Source organism: Phlebotomus papatasi, chromosome 1 (assembly GCF_024763615.1).
Source record: "Phlebotomus papatasi isolate M1 chromosome 1, Ppap_2.1, whole genome shotgun sequence".
In the NCBI taxonomy this organism is placed as follows: Eukaryota; Metazoa; Arthropoda; class Insecta; order Diptera; family Psychodidae; genus Phlebotomus; species Phlebotomus papatasi.
In genome coordinates, this window is record NC_077222.1 from 59,559,616 (window position 1) to 59,587,002 (window position 27,387).

The 27,387-nt window shown below is 30.6% G+C and overlaps 1 protein-coding gene across 2 annotated transcripts; it reads left to right on the forward strand.

Annotated features, from left to right (window-relative positions):
* The first annotated feature begins 9,357 nt into the window (after nt 1-9,357).
* On the forward strand, nt 9,358-25,023 carry LOC129809502 (alpha-tocopherol transfer protein-like). 2 transcript variants are annotated; one of them, XM_055859355.1, is made up of 5 exons: nt 9,358-9,630; nt 19,418-19,567; nt 19,668-19,813; nt 24,197-24,318; nt 24,381-25,023. In XM_055859355.1, the coding sequence occupies exons 2-5, from the start codon at nt 19,439-19,441 to the stop codon at nt 24,863-24,865; spliced, it is 882 nt and encodes a 293-aa protein (XP_055715330.1). In that variant the 5' UTR covers nt 9,358-9,630; nt 19,418-19,438; the 3' UTR covers nt 24,866-25,023. The 2 variants fall into 2 exon arrangements, with proteins under 2 accessions (XP_055715330.1, XP_055715331.1); XM_055859356.1 differs by having other exon boundaries at nt 9,361-9,630; nt 19,426-19,567.
* The last annotated feature ends 2,364 nt before the right edge of the window (nt 25,024-27,387 follow it).

A 27,387-nucleotide genomic window follows, 5' to 3' on the forward strand; every position in this document is an offset into this window, starting at 1 on the left:
GGAAAGTCCAACAGAGTCTGATTCGGTGTATTTTGTGCTTCTATGAACGATAGGGACAAAAACAGCCCAAAAATTGAAGTAATTTTCCTGACGATACCAGTGACTGTTAATTTTCGCTCTAATAAAAAATATTACGTATGACTATTGTTATTTTTATTGCCGAAAGGGTTTTGCTTAAAAAAAATTGGAAGTATAAAAGATAAATAAAATCAATTATGAATTTGAGAATTTAAAAAATCTCCTTTTTTTAACTTAAATATTTACTACATAGTAAATAGCTAGAAACTTGCAAAAATATTCTAGATTCCTTCAACCTTCTACTTTACAATTATGTACAGACATAAGAAAAAAATAACTTTAGGTAGTCAGGAAAAATTATTCTCTTTATGGGACACCGGTGTTCCAAACGTCCTTAAAGGGTTAATCTGTAGGAAACTAATCTCAAAATATGAACATTCTATATCAAGTATTTCTGGTACATTAACTGAATGGGTTAATCAAAAAATAGACGATTTTTGATCATTTATTTCTGCGCAATTGATGTCCGAATTTCTGTCGGGAATGGATTTTTCGTTACTTTGGTCTTTCAATTACTTCGAAAAAATAGTCCGCCAACGATGGAAATACATTTTGTTGTTCTTTTCTCGCTTCGCGGAAAGTCATGCCAAATTTTTGCTCAAAATGACGAACGGAAAATACGACATCCCTTCGAATTTCTTAGAATTGACATCCATCCACTTTCCTGATTTGAATTCTGATTGCTAATTCGTGTTCTTAAATAGTTACTCTATCTAAGTCAAAAGAGTTTGTAATTAATTAATGTACAGAATTTAAATTCAGTGACCGTTAAGACGCGTGTTTGACAAGGGTTCGCCGCGCCCCCATGATAGATAATTTTTTTTCTTTTGAAAAAAAAAAAACATCTACTAATCTGTATGAAACTAATTCCAAAATATGAACAATCTATTTCAAGTATTTCTGGTACATTGACTGAATGGGAATAGTTTTAATGGCTAGCTACAGTTACATCAATTATTTATGAACAATTATTTTTATGCCAAATCTTGTAAATGTTTGTTTTTGTAACTCATGTTATAAGATTCATAATGTTACAAAGTTAAAATTGGAATTTAAAAATAAAATAAAGTAAAAGAAAACTTCAATCAGAAATTCGTTTTCGAACAGAGTCACAATTTGGAAATGTCGCATATTTACCTCCCACTGAGATTGTCTCTGAGGTATTTCTCCTACTAAAAGCTGCATCTTCACATATGCAATTACTTCATGTGGAAATGGATTGGATTTGTGTATCACGCAGTGGTGAGATAAATAATTTATGAAGTGATAACTTTCTTAGTGAGTGTTTGCTCACGTTTCCCATATAGCACCACCAAGTGGAGTAATTTCCGACGGTATTCCTTGAAATATAGTGCAAAATCTTTTTGGCGAAAAAGAGAAGATGAAACTGATTTGAATTCCGATAAAGTTCACAGAAGCTCCTCTGCCTCTTTGACGACATTTGTTATTTTCCATACGAACTCTCGTTTCATAATTTTCAAAGTTATATACATGTCTGCCAAATTATTCCGCAATTTTATCCTATTGTTAATTTCATTTTATTGTTCATATGGAGCAATTTTCCTTATGTGCTTATCTTTAACTGATGGCCTCTATACACTAGAAAAATTTATGTCCATTTTTGGCAATGTTTCCCACACAAGCGTAAGAAAATTGGTTCAATATGGACATAAATATCTCTAGAGTCTAGAGTGTAGAGGCAATTAGAAGCAAGATTGATTAAATGTTTGTTCTAATGATTAACACAAAGCTGCAGAATATGTGGTATAAGCTTTTTCAATTTTTTTTTTTCAGAAAAAAATCATAATATGCTAATCACTAAATAAATTGTCAAACTGATGTATTAATCTACACTCAATTATATTAGCATCTCTCTTAAAATAACTAAAAAAGGTTAAGTATTCCAAACATTTCATGGTGCCATTCAGCTGCCAGTAAAAAAGTATGACTTTATATTTTAAAATGAAAATAAATTTCATAATTATCCTCATAACAATTATCCTAAGCAAAACACCAACTATCAAAAGGCACGATAAATATATTAAAACAAGAACAACTCATTGCTGAACATAAATTGCTGTACACCTTTTTCTAAATCCTCGTGAAATTTAAGGGATTTGCTTGTAATTTTGGACCCTTCAAAGGTAAGCTTGGAAACTACAAATAAATTGATTGAAATTATGACATTTTCATCGAATATTTAATGAATAGTGTATTCCAACTAAATATATATTATTTTTAAAAGGATAGGGAAATGTTGGCATGGTTCGCACAGAGTAAACCTTCAAACAACGCAAATTTTCTCTTTATTTGCAAAGATCTAGTTCGTCATTTCTTAGTCATAAGATAGATCATTATTAAGCTCATGAAACGAGATGAGAAATGATAGATCAGCTCTTTGCAAACAAAGAGAAAATTCGCATCGTTTGAAGGTTCACTCTATGCGAACCATGCCTACATTCCCCTATTAACACAAAAATCGCTCAATTTTAAATACGATTTGAGTTAAAATTCCTTTCTTGAAACTTCAGTGTGAGCATATTCTTACGAGAAATATGACAGAAATTCAAGTTTACTTTTAATTTTATTTAGCTTTAGTGAAATATATAGTAATTCGAGGAGAGATGGAGCAGGTGGGAGAGATGGACCACTTCGCCTCCTGCCCGATACGCACGATCTCTACCTCCTCATGTGGTCTATTTATGCCCTACAACATTTTAATGAAAACCCCCAAGTTGCAGCTCTCTCTACCTTTAAAGTTGTGCGAGAAAATAGAAATTGAATTTTTTAGGTGTCTGAAAAATGGCCAAAAATCTTTATGTCTCCATAAGAATACATGTATTTGGAGGTTGAGGAGAGACGGAACACAATAGTTTTGGCAACATGTCCTAGGTGAATTTTGGTTAGTGTTCTTCAAAATCTTTTCAAGTCAATCTCAGATATATATGAGTTTTCCTAAATTTCAGGTAAGATTGACTTGATACATTCAGTGGAACTGTCATCGAAGTAGATGAACCACATTTTCCATAAAATAAATCATTTACGGGAATCTGCGCTTATTCGGAAAGCCGAAGTTAACTTTGTTTAATGAATCATATGGAAAATTGTTGGATTTGATAAGTTGGGTTCTTGAAATGAACGAAAATGGGAGTCCTATTACGAAATATACCAGCTGTCCAAAATTACAAGCAAAGTGTCCAACATTTAAAACATATGAATACCTATTCTTATTCATTTTTAAACATTTTAGATAAAATAAAGACAATAAACTAACATTACATCGTTCCAAACAGAACTTCTAAAAAATAAACAACACATTCAATTTGTATTGAAAATATCGCACTTTTAACTTTGAATATTGGTGCTTATGTGCACTAGGGTGTTTCAACAAGGAAAAAAAATTGGCACTATTCTCAGGGTGCTGTATTTGGTGAACGACGGCTGAACGACGTTCAGCCACCTCTAAACGGCGTCTTATCATATGGTCGTCGAAGAAAAACTTTCTTGTCTCATCAAATACAACAACATCCTGAAAATAGTGCCAAATTTTTTTTCCTTGTTGAAACACCCTAATGTGCGTGCACCCTGTCCTAAATTACAAGCATTTCCCCTATCATATTTTATCCTTAAATTTTTGAGTCCTAAAATTTTTGATGAGCAAATTTTTGTTCACTAAATTTTTACAAACTTAGTTAAATACAAAAATGTTTACATTGACCAAATATTTTAACAATAAAATTTTGAGTACCACTATTTTGATGACTAATTTTGATGACAAAAACATTTTTGAAAACATACTTCAAAAGCATATTACTCGTAAAAGAAGTGAAAAATAGTTTACGACAAAGTTGCAAATGAATAATTATGTTTATAAAGATATGTCAACCTTAATATTTCTTTTATTGACGAGAGCTCATGGATAAACACAAAAAAAAGTGTCACTAATTATTCAAAGTCTGCCAATATTTGCTTCAGCATTTTTGAGAAACTTCAAGCAAAGCTTCGAAAAGTTAAATCTTATATTAAGAATGTGTTCATTACAAATCTTTCAGATATTCTTGGAGCTCATGAAAATAATTTTCGAGAAAATGAATCCGATTCATCACCAATGAAGGGCGATGCAACTGGGTGTAAAAGTTCAATACCTTTTCAAAAAATCAAATTTAAACAAAATGGTTAAAAAATGAATCCTCCGAAGTGATTGACGATTGGTCTTAAATAATTCAAAGTGGCGAATTTCCCGGTCATAGGTACGTATGGACGAAATGTTCGTCTAGGCTACCTCTAAAACAAATTCGAAAATAAAAGAAATCGATAAAACCGTTTTCGAAATAAACCAAAAAACATGGTTTTGATGGGGATGAAACGGGGTGAGGAGAAAAAGGAAAAAAAACATCTGGATATATTTTTTTAGGGTCATCGAAAACCGGAAATTGATATTTTTTACCGTTTAAGCTCCAGAGTGATTATGAGTTGCAAAAAAGTGGATTATTATATTGCGGATTATAAAAATTATGATAAGTTTCTCTAATACAAATTTCATAATAACAATTCAGAACTTAAATAAAAATACTATTTATGTCAAAATAAAAGTTTTAATTCATTTTGTAATCTCAAGAGATTAATGATCAATTTTGAGCCAAATTATTGCCAAAATAGAATGTTCTATGATTATTTAGAATGTTAACAATACATATCAAAAACTTTCCATATACTTATAAATTCTTCAATTCATGTATTGTATAATTCTTGTATATTGCCAAAACGACTAATCGATTTTCTCAAGAAAGTACATCTATTGGAAAGTTGCACTAAAGATATTTTTTGACTTTTCCCAATTAACTCTATAAACAGAAAATTTGTCGTGCAAGAAATATATTTTCCTATTTTTGTTTTACACTGTCTTTCTTAATATTCTCTCATCTGTATATATTTTTTACTCTATACCTATCGTACAGCAATAAAATCAATGTTGGATATTGTACAAAACATTTGGGATAAAAATAAATATTTATCGTGTTGATATTATTTGCAATTACCCTCTGCTCGATTTTTGTTTTATTTTTTTTTCATTCTCACCCTCTGAACCAGGCATATGATATTGTTGCGTTTATAATAAAAGAGGTGTATTGAAACATTGTGTGAGAAGAAATATAGCAATGAATGTGTGACGGAAAAGTCGATAAATTTCCTACATAAATAATTCATAAGTATTTATAACAGCATAAAGTGGTGTTCTCAACACAACGAAATACCCAAAATTCTATGAGTTTGCGAATTGTCTTGTTATCTTACAGAAGCTGTTTTGTGAGCCTCTCAAGTAATTTTCATCAACATTTTACCTAACAACTTTACTCAATGGCAGCAACTTTTAAAATTGCTCATAACAATTTCTTTTTTGAAACGAAAAAGAATGACTTTAGGCGTTAAACTTCATATTGTAGTTTTTACTTTATCGCAGTTTTTTTTTTATAATTTTCTCCCACTTTTATTTCATATTATATGTTCCCCTCTTTTGACTCTACATACAGACTTATATTACTTTGAGTTGCAGAAAAGATTAAATCATTATATCTCCACTCAAAGTGACTTTCTTCATTTTCCTGGTCTTTGAATCTTTGTTTTTATTGCTTAAACTTGTTTGCGGTACACTCTAAGAAGAAGACTTTAATACAGTGAAATTCGTAATATTTCTAAATTAGCATTATCTCTACATATATAATAATTGTGGTTAATTTCCAAATTCAGACAAGACACTTAAAAAAAAAACATATTTTTTAATCTCTTACTATGACTAAAAAACTTGACAAATTAATTACTGAAAACAGGATACTGTTGTATAGAATCCAAATTATTTTTATAAAATATTCTTACTCGATGTAAAAGCCGAGAAAAGCTATGATTATTATGTTCTTAAGACAACTCACGACATTTGAAAAGTTTCATCTTAAATCATTTAAGTGTCTGCATTATTAATGATTGATTTGATAATTACAACAAGAAATAAGTGCCAGATGTGCAACATCTACAAATTTTCTTTTTTAACTTTTCAATCTCTAAAGTCTAATAGCCTCTCCACATTTAAAAAAAGTCGTGAATGTGGAGCATTTCTAAGTATACGTAGATCGTTTCAAAGTGCGTTAAAATTCTAAATCTTGTTAAAATTTTCCATGGTATAATGGTAACAATAATTCAATAATTCAATAATATTCAATATTGAAAGACAGACCTTAATTATTATTCCAAATCTAAGCTAGGGGGAAGTGGGACACCTTTGAAATTAGAATTTTTCACTTATTTTTGAATAAAATTAAGCTTTATCGTGATATTATTTAGCTGCACAAACAGATTGAGAAGCTAATTTACATTATGATATGGCTCAGTTCCACTTAAACATAGGAGAACAATCCTATTTTTAAAGGTGCTTCACTTCCCCCTATGGAAAAAAGTTAGGTCGAAATGGTAGTTTCTCAAATCTGAATCTTTCAAATTTTGACAAGAACACGGTTAAATTCGAAATGATAAACGAGGTTTGGCAGAATATTTACACAAAGTAATTCTGACAAATAAATAAAACCGAAAAGAAATTCGATACGACTTATTACTTCTTAAACACACCTTACTTTTATAGACATAGAGACCTTACTTTTTCAACATACCTCGTATATCTAAAATGGCGAACTAATGAGTAGTTCGCTGGTATATCTCGTCGTAGTAGCGAAAAATGTGAAAAACTTAATTCTTGTGTGCAACAAAATATCAAAAAATAATCAATTTTAAAAAGTGCATTTTCATAGCTGGACCAAGAAAAATAAATGAAAATCGTGAAACATGAACTATTATTGAGATTTTTTTTAAATACATTTATCTGTATAAGATACAGACACTAGCGTGCTGTAAAAAGTATTAAAAATGGTTTTCAATTTAGTATTTAGGTTCAATTAGAAGAGAAATTAATTCGAAAGAAAATAAGCCTTATCCATTTCAATCGGTTAATATGTTTTTCGTTATCTTTCCGCGAATTCAAAAAAAAAACATAAATATAAGAGGTTAAGAAAACGTGCTTCCAATTTTTCGAAGCTTACCTAATCGCGTGCCAACCTACCCCGACCTTATTTGCTTTTGTTTCTCTGTATATCCTCGAAAATACTTCGGGTTGAAAAGGTAAGTGTGCCAAATTCCGGCCAGCTTGCAATTTCGGCCACCATTTTTTTTCCTCGAATTTCCAGGCCACACTTAGAACTACAATTTTGTTCATCTAAGACATCGCGCTCCGATCACTCTAAATGCCTCATTTGTTGGTTTTTGTCATTTTCCAAAAATATGAAGTACCTATTTTCGAGCAAATTTCCTAAAGATTTCTGAGAAAATATCTTTTAAAGCTTATGTGAAATATACATAAATGTGGAGATTCTTCTTTAAATCGATCGGGGCCATCAACATGAATCAACATGATTTTCATTAACATCACTAATCAACATTCAACCGCGAGAAGAAAGCCCTAAATTCATTTTAGAATGCTTTTTTATGATAGGTAGAAAACGCATCAGCGATCATTTCGCAAATATATTTCAATGACTTTAGATCGTACTTTCATTTAAAATTATCCTCTACTAGAAATAGTATTAGATGGATCGATGGAAATAAATAGAAACAAAAATTGAATTACTTAAAGAAAAATTGGGAGCTTTTTAACAATTGGGAATGTAAATAAAAATCATGTTGATGATTTTCCGATCGATTTAAAGAAGAATCTCCACATTTATGTATGTTTCACATAAACTTTAAAAGATATTTTCTCAGAAATCTTTAGGAAATTTGCTCTAAAATAGGTACTTCATATTTTTGGAAAATGACAAAAACCAACAAATGAGGCATTTAGAGTGATCGGAGCGAGATGTCTTAGATGAACAAAATTGTAGTCCTAAGTGGTGCCTATCGCCTGGTGTCAATGAATTTTTAATATTTTGTTTAGTTTATTTTATACAAATTTTTAAAACCTCACTTGAGGACCATTTTTTGGTAATTTTTAGAGAAACTTCAATTTTACACCCCGAAGGAATGGTTTTACAAGGTTTTTTGTAATTATCAAAATTGAAGCTCGACTAATGAGCTTTCCAACGCACCCACACTTTTCAAGTTCCGTTCACTAGAACTTGAGATATAACGGATAATGTAAGGCAAAGCAGAAAAAATATAAAAGTATTAATAAAAAAAAATTGTTACGTATAGGAGCAAAACCAAGACCAGATTCTTAATCAGGGGACTTGACTCTATCAAACGTACCATGTGAGATCTCCGTTAACAAAAAAAGTTGTGAATTTGTTGCATAGTGTTAGAGAATGTCAAGAATAATTTTTACAAAAATTTTATATCCATAATAAATTAGATTAGACACATAATTTCAATTTTTAATTTCTTTCTTAAAATTTTTTGAGGAATTAAATGAAAGTATTAACATCATCAAAATATTAGATTGGATTAGATTAATATTAAGCAAAATTCTCGATAATTTCACCTAGTTTAATTTAATATGTTCATTTGGCACGAAAGACAATCAAAATCGAAAGTAGGGTCATTAAAGATCAAAATACATATTTCTAACCGTTTGGCAAAATAACTCAAAATCATTTATATTTCTCTCGATATGAAATTTAAAAAAAAATTCATTTAGTGCTTTTAATTTGAACAGCCTCTGAATAATTTTTAAAATTGTATAAAATCAAATCAACAATAGAATTTATAATGCAATCAATTCACAACAACAAAGCACATTAAATATTTAACAAAATATATGAATTAAATCCAAATTGAGCTCAAAATTAAATTTGATTCGATATCATATAAAAAAATCACTAAAATCTTAAGCAAAATTAAATAAATTAAACACAAAAAATGGAATTAAAAAACACAAATTCCCGAAATAAAGTATTTCTTTTTTATCACAAAAATAGTAATTACATTGAAATTAAAAAAAAATCAGTCAATAAATTTGTCTTAATAATTAAAATGACTGCCAAATTTAATAATCAGGAAATGTTTAGTACAGGTACATATTACAAATATTTTTAAATTAAATATATAAATATTTGCGTCAAGTTTTAGTCAATTCTTAAAGTGAATGAACAAGGTGGACAGGTTACATAGAGAAAACACACTTTTCCCATGAATTATGTCTGATTTGTATTGTATCTAAATTACACTACAGACGAACATTCAACTCCGGCGATATTACTATCTTTCATTTACTTTATTTAATAACAGACGTATGTAACTCTTTTCAGTTGGACGCGACACTCGGTCGAGAGAGGAACAACACAGCGCATAAGCGCTATAAAATCACTTTTTCCCCGTTTTTACCTTTATATCATTTTCCATACTGATCTTTAACTTCCACAAAGAACTCCTCTACATTTTGATAATAACATTTGATCACCTCGGAAAAGCCAAAGTCTTCAGTATTGTGATTAATCTGATACTTATTCTTACTTTTTTTTTCAACCGATTGTTTCAGTGCCACAAAATAAACATTAGAGAATTGCAAAAAACTTTGTGAGTATCATTAAGTTCTTTTTTGGTAAACCATCTAAAAAATGTGATGTGATAAACATATAGATAATTAAGAGGTATACGGAAGGGGGAAAATCTGTTGGTTAAAAAAATTAATATTTTAAAGATTTTTCGATAAATTTTGCTTTTCTATTTAGCAATCATTATAGTGTTAGTTTTTTTTATAAAAGTGCAACCAAAGTGAATAATAATTAAATTCCACGTCTTGTAAGTGCGTCAGAAAAATAGTAAATCTTATAAATATTATTCATGAGAGATACTGAATTCAATCTTCCTGACGACCTTTTTCCACGTCGCTCTATGTCACACACGTTTAAGATTTTCCATCTCCAGAAATTTTCCAACCTACCGTGTATGTACAATTATACAATTCCATTATTCATAACCACCAACAAATGATGAATTAATCTTTAGACTTACTCGGCAGCTTTCATTTTTCCCACTCCTGATACTGTTCTTATCTTATCATCCGATTGGTAAACTGTATTATTGATTGGATCAATCTTATATATATACCCATGCAGATAACTTATACATTTCTCCATGATTAAACAGAAAAAAAATTTCTGTTTGAACGTACTTGAAATTATGTATCGAAGAAGTTTATATACATACACAATTTACCCTCTAAAAGTGAATTATTAATGTCAGTTATGATAATCGTGTTTTCTATTGGAAAATCGTGGGTAAATGTGAAGGAGAGAATATTAGAAAGAAATTTATCTCAATATATATTAAATATATCTTAACACATACTCAATCACCTGTTATTTTTACCTTCAGTCAACGAGTTCATTCACAGAAGTCGAAGAGAAAAAACATAAACGTATTAAATTGTAAACTATCACTTTTGACACCTAAAATCTTCATAAATATTGTGCAAGGGTTCCCAGTAAAGCATGATATTTAAAAATCTCCAAATTGTAATTTCGTATGAAAATGTGTGTAAAATATTACATAACTACGACGCTATGTTTTTTCTAAGCCTTAACCTTGTTCACAAAATTGATATTACAATTTTATTCCAACATTTTTTGTTGGTTTCATTTCTGTTGAATGTTGGCCACCAATTTTGTATTAAAGATAAGAATTAAGATCTCAAAGTGCATAATATTATTTAATTCGGGGAGTTGCGAAAAAACTAATACCAATTATACAAACAAATATAATCTGAAATTTGCTTTAAAATTAATCAGGTATTTAATTAAAAGAAAAAAAAACTTTTTAAATATTAGAAACCGAAGCAGTTCAATATAAATACTCTTACTCAAATATCTTTTTTTTCTTATCTCTAATTCCATTTGAAAGTGAAACTCGAACTTGTACAACAAACCTCTTGATTTTTTTTTAAATATTTAATAAAACCTCTCTTCACTTCAACTCTAGTGTCATATTTATTCTTTTAAGTGGAAAAAGGTACTAGACAGGCATTTGAAGCACAAAACAACTACCAAAATCTCGGTAAAAAAAACTCGTTATTATAAAATATGAATCATATATGATCAGTTTGCGTGACGATTTTTTGACTTAATAACTCAAAATTTCCATTTTCCGCAAAAATTGTGTGTACCAACCACGTCATGCAGACCACTAAATCCATGTAGATAGAGCAACAAGCAGGGTATTATTAACCGCAGGGCAAAAGTAGTCACCGTGATTTAGTAAACAGAACAATTGATAAAAATCTAATTCTGTCAAAAAAATTTAAATTTTTTTGCCATAAATAAATATTAACATGGATGATTGATAATTTGACTATTTAGCCTTGTAGATGCGAAAAATAGCTATTCTATCTACACATTAAAAACTGAAATTGTAAAGAATCTGAGCAAAAAAAATTATTGTTTTAGCATTTTTCAAAAAAAAAAAATATTGTTTTGATGTTTATTTTGCTCAATGTGGTTAAAAGCATCTATTAAAAAAACCGGGCATAGATTTTTTTATAAAGGGAAAATGCGGTATTTTATTACATGCCATTAATAAATGATAAAAAGGCGACAAAAAAAAAACAAGCGTTTTAAATTAATTGTCTTCAATATTTTTTGAACAATTTTTGTGAAGAAATGCATTTGACATTTCATTGTCATGTAAAAGGGGTAACAAAGCATCTTATCTTTGTTTAGTGGTAATATACAATTGCATTTCACTAATCAGTTCATAGCTAGACTGAGCATGTTCATATTGTCAGGAATTCAAAAGTCTTTGCAAGGAAACTCAAATTTACACTAATCAGTTAAGAAATACGCCGAAAAAAAAATTTGACAATAAAGATCGTTATTAGGAATGATTCAAGGGCAAGGAGGGCAAGGATGAAGTGTCCGTTTAGGCAACATCTAAGACATATCCAAAAATCATTTTCTTTTTAAATCACATCAAGAGTTTTTGAAATTTGTTGCATTTTTCTTGAATGTATACCGGTTTATTAACGATTAAATTCACACAAATCGAAAAACATTTCGGAAGAAATTGGCTAAAAACTGTGCATTTTAAAATGGTCTTTAAAATTAGAAGCATGACTTCCAGTAAATAAAAAGGAATATTCGAGAAAGATAAATCAATTACGATTACAGTAGACTCTTGCTCAATCGGCTCTTTCTCAATCGGGCGACAAATTTTGTTGACAATTTTCACGTTTAATTATGAAGCTAATTCGATCAAATTCGCTGTAATTCTTCCTATTTTATCGTGATTCTTTATAATTGAGCGCTTTTTGTGGAATTTACAAAGGCTTTGACGCTCAATTCTATCGCTAAACCGGATGACATTTTGCCCCATATTCCCGATTGAGAGAGAGTCTACTGTACTTGACCAAGTCATTACTGATTGGAACTGATATAACCAGATGAGGAATGTTAAGGCCTTTCCAAAAAATCCAAATTTAACCAAATCGGTTAAAAAATTGATTGATTTTTGACCTTCAATAATTGAAATTGGCGAATTTTCCGGTCATAGGTGTGTTTGGACGATATGTTCATCTGGACTACCTCTAAAACATATATCCGAAAATCATTGAAAAAGCTTGAGTCAATTTTGAGAAAAATCGAAAAAACATACTTTCGGAGGGGATGTAGAGTGTGAGAAGACAAGGAAAAAAACGTCTGGAAATAATGGTTTTTTTATTAGGGGTCACCAAACGCCGGAAGTTGATATCTGTTACCGTTTAAGCTCCAGAGTTGAAAAAAGTAAATTATTTAACTGTTCTCTATTTGAGTTCGAAAAGGAATATTGGTAAAGGGGGAATAAAGCTCATGTTAATAATCCTTAACTGGATTTATGAAGGATCCTCCGAAGATCAAAAACCGCTATAAACACCTCTACCCGGTTGATCTGGCTTCTAACGTTGTTCAGTATCGGAATGTCAGACGAGTAAACAGCGTGACCGTTTCATAGAAATCGTCTAAGTCTTGATAATATGTGGAAAAAGTTGGGTCCCCGGGGGGTAGGAGGTAAAGTTGCGAGGAGTTCAAAAATCAAGAGATTATATAATTGCTCTCTGTGTGGAATTCAAGCGATAAAAATATTGAAAGATTGAATATTGATAAATGCGAAATGATAAGAAATCCAACGCAAAGGTGAATTAACTTCGTTATCTTTGCTTGTGGTAAAGAATATTTAAATCTTCGTGACATGAAAGTTAATCAAACTCATGACATTTTTCATTAGTTATCACGTTCGTTAGATTGAACTGTTAATTTATTTATTTCTAAATTTATATCTCAGAACAATCGCGAAAAAAAATTGTGCATGTATGGGCTACAGATTGCTATGTATCTTTATCTAAATAGACAGATAGATATAATAATAATAATATAATAAGGTAGCACAACATTCCATTAAGGAACTAGGCCTTCCCGCAAGGGGATTTCTAGACACGCATTATTATTTTTTCTTATACGGGATGAGGTTGTCAGTCCCATGCCCGTGGAATCAAGTTCAGTGAAGCTCACTGGATACAATTCGAACACCTTTAACGCCAAAAAAATTCCTGGTGACCTAAAGGGATTCGAACCCGGGACACTTGCATCATAGAGCGACTGCTCTACCACTTGACCCATTGAGTGCCCAGACAGATAGATAGTAATGTTTATTTCATGTTATAAGAATTACAATTCCATTTCTGACTATACAATCCCTTTAAAAAAAATATCAACATGATATTTACAAATCCTCTTGTTCTATCATTAAAAATTTTAAAATTGAAAAACTTGGAAAAAGCCTGGGTTGGAATGATACCTTTTCGATACTATCGAATCGATAGTGTCGATAAATCTATATCTGTTAGATCAAGTGAATGTTGCAACGGATGATTGGGCTATTCATTGTGATATTCGTAAAAAATGACTGTTGATAAACATCTATATTAGTTACAGGAAGTGCAGCTATCGTTTAAATTTTTCAGAATCGACAGTCGATAGTATCGAAAATAAGATATCATGTCACCCCTGGTCATATCCCTTTCTGGTGCTTTTGATTTTGAAATGCGATAAAAGGGTAGGAAGCAATATTATGAAACTGCAATAAACATTAAAAACTGCGATTTAAAATAAAAGGTTTCATTTTTAAATAAACTAGCATCGTAAGACTTATATTTAAAAAAAAAAGTTATTGATATACTTCATTTATAAAATTGTTGATTTGTTATTGATTTAGTCAGGTTTTCGCCAAATATTTGCAAAATATTGTGTCCCGTATTTGCCAATTGAATGGTTCCTAAAAAAAATTTGAAAAAAACTTATGGACTTTTAGAATCATATTGAATTTTTTGCCAATTTCAACAAAAAAAAATAGAATTAACATCTCTCCGACTGTATATGTCAGAACAATGCACAAAAGGCTCAGAATTATCTATATATATTTTTCAAAATGAATACAATATGATAGAAATCTTTTAAGTGTTTCATTTAACAACGTGAATAAAAAAATATAAATAGAGGAGTATATTTTTTAATATAGCCCGATATGAATTGTATAAGTACTTTCAATAAAAAAAAATATCACTGTGAAGAATAATCTAAACAACTAAATCTAAAAAACTTTGATTGGCACTACTAGATCCAATATTTCATATTTATTATTATATTTTAATAAAATATGGTATTAGTTACAATAATTTAGTAAAATCCAGTTCAATAATTCAGCAAAATTACTAAATTATATCAGTTCCTAATTGACCACAACATATTTCAGTTTTTATGGACCATATCAAATAGTTTTTTCACATTTTCTCCTGATGTTTATAAGAGGAAGTTACGACAATAAAATGCAGCACTTAATTTTTTAATTCAATCTATTTATAAGTACTGTTTCAATTAAATATAAGTACTCTTGTAATCACTTCACGAAGCATTTCCATATCAATTAAATTCTTTTTACTTACTCTTTTGTTTCTTTTTACGTTAAAAGAGATTCATGAAGATTCGCATTTAATGAATAAAATTGTAAAAGAACAAGCACGGAATATATTCCCTCTACTTTCAAAAATGTAGATGAATTTCCTTTCTTTTCTCCAAAAACACGAAATGTCGATTAATTTACCAAATTCATATACGGAGAAGAGGATGAATGATAAATTTCCTATTCATGCCTTCCTGTACTATAACTGGGATATTATGATATTATATGGATGGATATGTTACAATGCATCAGCAAGAATATTCTTCATTCAAGTGCATTTTTTTACAAAAAAAAAAAGAAAAGAATCATCCAATTTTTCAACAGATTGGCCGCAGAGAATTTTTTCATAATATCAATGTTTTCCTTGGATACTCCCCGTATAGTCTCGGTTGCTGTTCGATGCTTACAATTGTATTCGTTTTAAGTGAATTTTCAATGGCACTTTAGCGCTGAATAAACTTGTCACTTATTTGCATTTATGACCTAATATTTTCTTTTGTTACTACGTAACCCAACACTTGACCAATAATACGCCATGAAGTGTTGATCTTTAATGCATATATATTGCAAATTTGCCCCTAATCGGGATATAGTTCATGGAATCAACACCTAATGAAGATACAGCAGTAAAAAATGTTATTTAGTTCTTTGGCTTTGATTTTTCTTTTCTTCTTCAATAATATCAGTATTGTGTTCTATCCGCTAAACAATTGCGTATTTTTGTAACTCAATAAAGTATATATGTGTTGTAATATATAATAGTGAAACGTGATCTTTAATAAACAGAGGTGCCAAAGCGTTTCAACTTTACGGAATACTTGGATTTTTATGATAATGCTTTCAAAATTGATTGTGAACCAATTGTTATTTCAATCTAGAAACTTTGTTGAGTGATCCAACTCACGTAAAAAACAATTGTTCTCACGAGTTTGAGCTTTTCACTTCTTAAAATTTTATACTATTTCCCATTTCATATTCCTTCTAAATGACTTCACAATTTAGAGAATTTTCCCGAAATTGCTTAGAAGTACTTTATTATTAAATTGCAAGGCAGTTAGAATCAATATTGAAATAAAGAATATACTCTAAAAAGATATTCAGCATTTGTCCTTGTAAAATCATCAGAAGGAATAATTCAAGGTCATTGTCGTTGACAAAAACTTTCCATAAGCAACTTTGGAAACATATCCAAAAATAATAAAACCAGTGATAGCTCAGATAAGTTTGGGGTAGCCAATATTCTTTAGTGAACTTCTCAGAGTACTTGCAAATTAGAACGTATACAAATCCAATTGTGAGTTGAATTTTTATGGTCAAAGAATCACGTCATCCAAACCCATTTCAATGGACCAAATGGATAAAATGGATTCGATGCTTCGATGCAATTCTTTCTCCAAACTTAAATTCAAAAATTTGCATGCATTTAAAATTAGAATTTTTTCATGCCCAAATACAATTAAAATAGAGTGGAATCGCCTAATTCATAATCTGCTCCAAATGGGTTTTTTTTAACCAAAACCTATCAATATGAATGGATTGAGATAAAATTCTGTTGTCTGCACAAAATTCCCATTTAGATCAGCTTCTGAATTAGACTATTCTACACTCTTTAATAAATTGCCAAGCCATAAAATTAATGGGAGTGTATAAGTGATTTGTTGAATTTGATTTTGTTATCAGTAATAAACTAATCTGTTTTAGGGCAGAATCACATTGACAGTAAAATGCTCACCGTCACCGTCAAAGCCCTCACCGTATTTCGTTGATTTACGCATTTTCATTGTAATTTTTACGCAAATTCTCAATTACCGTGTTACATTATCTCATACTCGGTGGCACTAGGTGAAAATAGTATAAGAAAATTGAATAAATAAAACGAAAATGCGATAAACGGTGAGCAAAAAAACTGTACGAAAAACTGTAGCAAAAAAATCCTACAGTTTTTTCTTGCTTACCGTTTATCGCATTTTCGTTTTATTTATTCAATTTTCTTATACTATTTTCACCTAGTGCCACCGAGTATGAGATAAGGTAATGTCGTAATGGAAAATTTGCGTAAGAATTGCAATGAAAATGCGTAAATCAACGAAATACGGTAAGGGCTTTGACGGTGACGGTGAGCATTTTACTGTCAATGTGATTCTGCCCTTACTGCTTAAAAATGGAGAGAAGTACATATACCTACATAATCCCTCGATTTTTTTTATCCCTAAAAACTTCCAACTTCGACTTGCCTGGTACCAGTTTTCGCAATATAGGGTAACTGTGCCAAATTTCGTCCGGTTTGCAATTTCGGCCACTTCTTTTCTTCCTCAAATTTCTATGAATTTTTAGTTTTTTGCATATTCTAAAAATAATACAATGCATAACAAGCAACAAAAATATCACTTCAACGAACGAAATGATGTGAAAAAAGCATTTGAAAGAATTCCGGAAGAGCAAGGAAGTATGAGAATCAAGGTGGCCGAAATATAATGTTGCCCAAAACTAATTTTAATTTATTTTAAAATATATGAAGAATGATGTTAGAGAAAACAAAGACGATAAACTGTCTACAAAATCCAAAGAACACTCCTTATAAAGAAGTAACAAAAAAAATCAATTTGTATTAAAGATATTACCGTTGAATCATTCCTAATAGCGGTTTTCCGAGGTCAAAGAAGAAAAGTGTCTAGAGAGCGTATTTCTTAACCAAATGGGATCATATCATGAATTTTGGAATGTCTGATAAGTCTAAACCCATTCCAGTCGGTTATAAACTGGTAATGAATAAGTAATCTTTATCCGACACTGAGAGAAATCCGAAAAAGTTAAAATAACATTCCGGAAATGTTAATTTTACCCTGCATTATTGATCCGAAATCGGTGTAAATATTACCCTTTTTAGGTGTATTTGGGGTTAAATTAACCCTTCTTCATGTTAATTTTACCCTTTAAAAGGTGTAAAATTAACGTTAAAAAAATGTTGATATATTTTTACACCTAAAAAGTGTTAAAGTCACGAGGTAAAAAAGTTAATCGCACCCTTTTTTCTCAGTGGAAATGCAATTGCATTACTTCTAAGCTCTTTTGAGGGATCTTTGAGTGGTTTATAAATCGGTTCAAATTGGTTGTGTACTTTTGAGATACAGTGCCGAAGATACGAGTTCGAGCATTTCGCAAAGCCTGGGACGCTGTGCTAAACTTTCTTTTGTCCTAGTGATGGTAGAATGCAGTTGTTATGTACTAAACAGTACAGTAGAGTCTCGCTATAGTCCATATTTGGTTTCAAATTTGACACTTGGGTCGCACTATAGTCCATGTAATTTTTTTAAATTATCAACGATTTTTAGTATGGAAATTGCTCGACGGCTTCCACTTTCTTTGCGATTGTGGTACTTGTCCTTGATCGCTTCATTGTGGATCACAATTATCACAACTACTTAATAAAGTTTGCCAAAAATATTAAAATAATTATGCATGTCGCATACTAAAAAACATAACCTAACTTAAAATCAGTGTTTTGAAATCAACGGTCGATAAATTGTGGACTATAGAGCGATGGCCTATAGCGAGACTCTACTGTAATTGTTTATTTCACGAGACCTTCCATCTGCGCCATTGATAATGAAATTCTTACAATTATACAGCTACTACTTTCAATGAAATTCCTTAAATCTAGCAAATTTTAAAAATTAGATTCTAACCTATTTTCCTCATATTGCATTTTGACAGACTTTTCACGTTTCCACCTACAGCGTTACAGAAAATTCCTTTCAAACAAACAATTTTTGACGAAAATGTCTCCCAATGTCTAGAGGCCTCTAGCAGAAAACCAAACTTATGACATGCTTTCGAAATAAAGCATGGTTTTAAATGATTCTCATGTTCACTTCTGGGGGGTCCTCTGGATACTCTAAGTCCCTATCTCAAACTATTTGTCTTACACAAAATAAAAGGCATTATACAAATTTACAAACTTATATTGCATAAAGCGCTCTTCTGTAGAGGCCGAGTTTCGAGCAATAGCAAACAGGCACCAGTGACAATTATATAGACATAGAGGCTTCTTCAAGATCTTGCGTATTTTTGCTATTATTCACTTTTTCTTTCATCAAATTCCCACTAAAATTTATGATGTACTGCTAGACAGGTTTTTGTTTTGTACCTTACTCACTGTAATTTTCCTCTACATACAAGATGATATAATCAGCTAATTAATATAAATATGTGAATTGAATTGAATTATCTTACTCTTCGAAGAAATACCTAATAATGTTAAAGGTGTTCTCAATTATTAAACTTTCTCATCACTTTTCTTTTCATGCAACTCTCCCTCATCTTTTCTACTATTACAACCTATACAACATTTAAATAAAAAAAAAACTGCTTGAAGAACTTAAGATAAAATTTCTAAATGGCGCTTGTGGATTTGGAATATGATCTCGATGAGGCACTTAAGCGTGAAAATCTCTCAAGAGATGATTTGGGCAAATTGAGAGAACCACCAATTCCAGGTGTACCCACCAATATCACAGACAAACAGGTATTAAAAAAATGTAGTTGTGACCTAAACAAAAAACATTTTTCTGAGGACGTTTGAGTAACAATCTTATCGTTTCTTTCACCTTTTTATTTACTTTTAGCTAGCCCTCTTCTTAAATGCCTGTGGCACCGTCGAGGAGACACGGAAAGTTATTAAAATATACTATGATGCAAGGAAAAATTCTCCGGAACTCTTTGCTGAACGAGATCCCACTCGAAGTGAGATACAGAAGTGTCTGCAGTGCCAGTAAGTTTGTCGCGAATGTATTTTAAAATTTATTTCATACAGACTACTCACTATAAGCACGTGTTCAAATAGAAAGTTTTGAAACATTTTTGACTCATTTTATAACGATCATCCTATTAATTGATTTTTCTTCTATATTAGTTTCAGTCCAAAAAAATATGTAAAGATTCATAACACAAAAAAATTAAAACATGATTAAGATTACTGATATAAAATAAAAAGAGATTCTTGAACTCATACGATAGAGCTGTCCATGGCTTATGCGTTTTGGGTACATACAGTTTACTTCCGATTAAATTGATTCGACAGAAAACCACTTCGATATCGAAAATTCGCTAAAAAGTTCGTTCTTTCGAATACTTTGATCCCTAGATTCAATAAACCATAATTCATATTGGGATCACAATAATTTTAAAGGACACAAAGATTTGCCATTGAAATAAAACAACAGAATGAATAAATTCTCATAGACGAAATGATCGCCAAAATAGTCTTTTAGTCATTACTTGAAAATGAATTAAATCATTGTCATTCATTGTGAAGGTCAAAGTGGTTTAACTGTGTTATCACACTTGCACATTAAAATTTTAATATGATTCACATTAATTGTCGCTGGTGAGAGTCCACATGTGTAATTTGTGTGTTTGAGTCACTTAATATTTCGGGTTTTTCTATTTATTGATAAAAAGGTAGACTTGGCCCGCAAAATTTGATATAAATTGATTTATAGCATTATTGCGAAAAATTAATGCGATTTTCTCTTTAATTTTTTAATGTGAAAAATATTTATGCTTTAGGTAAATTTAAACTTATTTTTGCAGGCCAAGTCCAGTTCTTTATCAATAAATAGAAAAACCCGAAATATTAAGTGACTCAAAGTCACAAATAACATATTTGGACGCTCACAAGCGACAATTAATGTGAATCACATTAAAATTTTAATGTACAAGTGTGATAACGCCGTAACTTTGACCTTCGAAAAGGCCATATCAAAATGTTTTTCGAACATACAGAGGTGTCTAAAGGATGAAATATTCACCTTGACTACCCCTAAAAAATAATCGAAAATGGAAAAAATTCTAAGAGCAGTTTTCGAAATAAACCAAAAAACATGGTTTTGGAGGGTTTAGGAGGGGATAGAAGGAAAAAGGGAAAGAGACAGTCCTAGACAATCTTGACTTATGAGCCGGGGTCATCGAAGACCGGAAGTAGATATCTCTTACAATTTGACCTCTAGTCGTGTTATAAGTTGAAAAAAGTGGACTATATAACTGCTCTCTCTTTGAGTTCGAACAGTAAAATAGGACACACAAGAATCAAGTTCGAGATAATGCCCACTTATGGGGGTCACCGAAAACCGGAATTCTATATCTCATACCGTCTCGCCTCCAGATCCAAAAAAAACGTAAAGTTCTACTACCCTATACCTTTGTTTACTTGGTTTTTAGTAGTTACGTTTTTTAAAAGTTTTTGTTCATATAAGAAAAAATATTTTAAGGAGGTTCGGGGAGATGCCATCAAACCATACGTCTTAACCGTCACTGAATTTAACCCCTCTAACAGGTAAGACCACCTCAGGGCGGTCATTCTATAAATCGCATTTACTGCGGTAATATTACTTATTTGAAGTTAAAATATCTACAGTGTCCTCAGTTATAGTCTTACTAACTTATTTTCTGATGCTGAACTCATTTTGACCTTTTGTTTGCTTACAATCTTCAGTTTTGTGTGACAGGTCAGAGGAAAAACAACAAAATGTCGTTCGCGACATTTCTCGTTTTCAAGTGCAAAAAAGTTTGTTTTAAAGTAATCTAAATGTAGTAAGAGTGTTATTTTCTGAAAGATATGTTATTCTAGTTTGTATATTTCAATTGATAAGTGTGAAAAAACTAAAAGTATAAGTTTTAGAAGAAAAAAAGGAAGATCGCATGTGGACGGTCTTATCGGTTTAGGTGTAAAATTTTCAAAAATTACCGATTTTTTTATTTATTTGTTTTGGTTGTTCTGGTAAAGTATATTATTATTTTGCAAGATATTAATCATGGAAAACAATTGAGATTACATGAAGACTGTCCAGAATGAGTAAAATGGTCGATTTCTGAGAATTAAGCGAAATTGATAAAGAAGCAGACGTCAACAGTGATGATGAATTCCCTAATTCGTCCTTTAATGCCCCAGATCGTGAAATAAAACCAGAAGATGAGCAATGTATTTCAAAGGACATTCAAATTATACAAGAAGATTACATTTTCATACCTAGACAGCGACTTATTAGTTTAAAATCAGTCTTATTGCCATACCTTGAGCTTCATTAACGTCTAATTATACAAATTATAAACGTTTTTTCCTAAAAATTATCATTTCTTAGATAATCATACAACATTCATTCATAAAAAACGTTTAAAATTAATTTATTTTACTATTTGTTCACTATTTTTCAATAAAAAATATTTCAGTCTTTTTATGCCTTAAACGGATATGACCGCCTGGTGGCGGTCTTTACCTTTTCTCACCGGTGCCCAAACGGAAAGAGATAATGAAGAATGGATGGTATTTTTGAGTTCAGTGGACCATTAATTACGCTAGACAAAATTATTTAACTACTTTTTTGCATATTAAAGAAAACACTGTTAAAGGGTTAAGTTTTTTGCATTTGTTAATTACAAACATTATTTATTTATATAGTGTAAATAACTGAGAAACGAATTTGTCACCCAGAATTCAAAGAGAGAATAAAAATAAAGGAAAATATTAATAAAATTAACGCCATGTCAAACTTTGCATGATGTTCCAGAATTTTTGATTGAAGAACTAAAATAACTAAAAATCCTTTCCCGGAAGCAATATAGATATCAATAGTTTGCGCATGATGTATAATGCGATGAATAATGAATGAGTTTAATTAAACATTTTACCAATTGCAAAACTATAAAAGTGTTGGAACTCACTCACTTTGGCAATAAATTTAAAAAGTTTTAGGTTATGTTAGATACAACCTAAAAAAAAAATTCCCGACAGAACCTCAATAAAATAAACTCATCTAAAAGTTATTTACCTTGCTTACATTTTAAATAAAATCTATTATTCTATCTTCAAAAACACAAAAGGTCTTGGAAATCTTTCGAAGATATATTGAAATATGTAAGTATTTTCGAAACTGGGATTGTATCGAATCTGAGCTAAATATAGCTTAATATTAGGAAACATTCTAAGGGTACGACATAATGCATTTTTTTAATTCAATTAAGCGTTTTTAATTATTTATTACAAATAACGTTTTATAATCAACTTCATTGAAACTGATTTTCTATTTAATTCAAGGATTCTTCAGAAATGTATGGTTATGTAAGACCTAACCTTGAAAAAGATCATTTTATAAAAAGAAATTTTTAAGTTAATTGTTGCATTTGAAATTAAATAATATACAAAAAATTCTTTGATAATTTAACAATACATTCCAGAAATATTTTTAAATTGTCAAAGTTTGTTATGAGTCTAAAACGGCGTTATCACACTTGCACATTAAAATTTTAATACGATTCACATTAATTGTCGCTTGTGAGCGTCCAAATATGTTATTTGTGTCTTTGAGTTACTTAATATTTGGAGTTTTTCTATTTATTGATAAAGAAGTGGACTTGGCCTGCAAAAATAAGTTTAAATTTACCTAAAGCATAAATATTTTTCACGTTAAAAAATTAAAAAGATAATCGCATTAATTTTTCGCATTAATGCTATAAATCAATTTATATCAAATTTTGCGGGCCAAGTCTACCTTTTCATCAACTAATAGATAAAATTTTGAATATAAAATGATTCAAACACACAAATTACACATTTGGACTCTCACCAGCGACAATTAAATGTAAATCATATTAAAATTTTAATGTGCAAGTGTGATAACACAGTAAGGATTTTTTTTTGTATAATTCTAAGCTCATCGAGAATTTTACTCTTTACTCGAGGTCACAAAATATATTCTAGACTTGAACAATATTCTTATAGTTTATAGTCATCCACAAGAAATGGAACATCCATATTTTCCCTTGGGTACTCAGAGTCAAAGTCCCAAAGGATGCGAAAGAGTTAAACAATTTTTGCAAAAAAGTATTGAGATTATTAAGAAATTTATTTTACAAAATGCGAATTATCTCGTACAACATACCTACCACTTTTCATGAATCCGAGACACATTCTTCTCTTTTTAAGTTTGGTAATTTTTCGGGAATAATAATTGCTTGCTACCGCGAATAAATAATTTAACTAAAAATTCTGATTTAGCTAATTTGTAAAATAATTTTAAATTTTTCGAATATTTTTTTTTATAATTTAAAAAATATATATACAAAAAGAATTTGACTTACCGAACTTGCTTCTCCGCAGGGATTACTTCTACTTGCCACTCACTCCAGAAGGATACCATGTCACATTCCATCGTCTATCTGACTACAAAATCACCAGCTACGTCTTCGAGAGTGCTATAAAGACGTATTTTATGATGATAGGTTGGAGAAAAAGATGATTTCCGGCAACCAGTGACTCACTATCTGGCTTTTTTCTTCCCCAGATACATGCCTTAACAAACAGGGACCACGACCGGGAATAATTTTCCTCTATGACATGAAAGGTGTCTCCCTTGGTCATCTGACTCGTGTCCGGATTGGTACTATCCGGAAATTCTTCCACTACCTTCAGGAAGGCCTTCCGGCAAAACTCTGTGCTATCCATGTGTTTAATGTGGTGCCATTCTTCGACAAAATCCTCACCCTAATCAAGCCATTCATGAAAGCAGAGATTTTTAACATGATGCATCTGCATCCATCAAATATGAATATGGAGGAGTTCTACACCAAGTACGTCCCAAAGAGCAGTCTCCCTTCGGACTTTGGTGGAGACTGCCCTTCAGTGGCAGAGATGCATGAGGCATTCAAAAAGGAATTTATGAATATGAAGGACTTCTTTGCCGCTGATGAGAAGGCAACATTCGGTGACAGAAAAATTGAAAAGCCTGATGATATTCAGAGTAAATTCACGAAGCTGGAAATTGACTAGCGTTCAGTGTTCTTCCACATTTAGACTTAAATACTAGGTGATTTTTGTATATTGCGGGTTATTGTTACCACTGTTACCATTTAATGCACTTTATATACTGTTTTTTATGTACACAGACATCATGAACGTGAAAAAATAAAATAATTTGGAACAAGAAATTTTCACGAAAAAATGGCGTAATTCCACAGAATTGTTTTTGGCCTACCGTTTGTACATGGAAAAATTCAAAAGAGGGATTTTTTCTGGGAAATTCTTCTTAGGAAATTTTTGTACTAAAAATATATATAAATGTTATTCATCACAGCTATTGCAATCATTTCAATTGAAAAATAAATTATGATTTCGATAAAAAAAAAGTAAATTTTTATGTACTACCACAATCCACAGAAATTTTACCTTTTACTCTTTCAAACAGATATTAGATATAATTGTCTGTGTCTCTTTGCGTAAAAAAAATTAAATTGAAATTGGAATTTTCATTGGACAGAATGAACGAATAAATGAATGAGAGAAAGATACTATTTTATCTCACTTTTGCTATTTTAAGTTTTTTTTTATTTTCTTTTATTATTACTGAATTAGGTAATTTTGTGGACTTTCGGAATTCGATTTTATCTTGAAAAGTTTGTACTAAAGATTACTTGGAAATATTATAATTTCAGATTGTCCAAACTCTCAGAAATTTCAAGTGTGGTACTAGCGTTTTCAAATAACACAAGAGGCACGCGCTAAAAAGATATTGTATCGAAATAATTTTTAAATCCCCCAAATTTATATAATTTAATTAAGTATTAATGGGCGAAACGCTCTAGCTAATATTTTCAACACTTTCCCCCGAATCATTTAAAACATTTTTTTTAACGTCAAAGTTATAAAATTCCTCGTAAGAGAATTTAAATACATCTTTTTAAATTAAAGTTATAATTCATGCGAAAAACACTTTTTGCCGGGCCCCAAAAGGATTTGATGTCACAGTATGATCGTATAAAATGAAAAGGAAGTATGTTACCACTCAGAGTTGTGAGAAAGTAAGGAAATTTTGTTCAAAGTACAATTTAATATCTCATAAATTTCGTTAGTTGTGAAAAAATCGTTCGAATTTGAGAGGTGAGAAATGTTAAAAATACCCCCCGAGCTTTCGAATTTTGAAGACTCTACTGTATAATTATTGTGATACAAATACAAAATGAATCATGAATACACCATGAAGAAACTTTTGTGTTCTTAGACAGACAATAAATCCACACATCATATAAAATATAAAACCGTTGACTAGATTCGAAAAACCTAAAGTTTTTTATTTAATCTTAGTTTTTTTTCTCAAGACTCTACAAGTTTTCTTTCGTTGTTTTTTTTTTAAAGTTGTATTGAATTAAATGATTTACATTCGAACACAAAAACAATGAAGGTAAAGTTTAAAAGAAATGTGTTCAGGAAATTATTTTTCTTTATCTTCATATCGTCGGTTCCGAAGAAGACTATTGTAAGTCCAAAATGTAAACTTTACAAGAAAGAGGTTTAAAGTTTGACAGCTAAAATTTATTTTCATTAATTTCACTGCAATCACTATACTTTCAGCCTTTGAAACTATTTTATCATACTTACGCATTTATTATCTTCTAGTTAACACTACTTTTAAATTAATTATAGCAAAATTGTGGGCAAAAAACTCAATAATTGGACACGCTGATTTTAAGTTTTTTCTTTGTAACTTTTTCTTGTAAGTTTTTCTTGTTGACGAGATAAGCGTGAATTATAGCCTGAATTAGACCCTATCTTTCACACCACTCCTTGAAAGGCGTCCATAGAAAATACCCTATTTTACTCCCCAGAAATAAAATACGTGTTTTTATTTATTTTCTATTGTTTTTTTTCTGAAACTCTCGATCGCACAATATTATCTGGTTTTCTAAAGTTAACGCTGGTTAAATAAAACGTATCATTATTCTTGTTTCAACTGCTTGTACAATATTCGGAGCTAAAAATAGGAGGTGTATTTGACTCATTTCATTCATATGCCATTGATATGCATGGAAAAATTTATCCATAACTAAGGCCTAACGTTTAAAACTTAACATTAAAGCCCTAAATAATGCTTCTGAGTTGGTGCTAAATAATTGTTTAACGTAAAAAACCCGTTATCTTTTCCATTCATAAAAAAAAAGAGAGTACATGGATTTTGACCTGATCTTATTCTCCTTTATCTCACAATGTTGTGAGTTCGAGTCCCGCCCAGTTCACAGACCTGAATGTCTAGAAAAAGGCTTTTCCACTGTGATATAAAGTAATAAAAATGCACCGCCTCTGCCCAAAAACTCCGGGAACTTGGAAGAAGCATCCACATTATGAAGAAGGTGTTCCTTGGCGGTCTGCGATCAGGAGATTCTTCCAACATAAGCACGTTGTAAATATTACATTGTAATAGAAATAAAGTGTCTCGATACGATTAATCCTTTATTACTTAACATGACGTTTTTCGGAGCTTCTTGACTCCTTTTTCAGGTGTAATATTAAATATATGA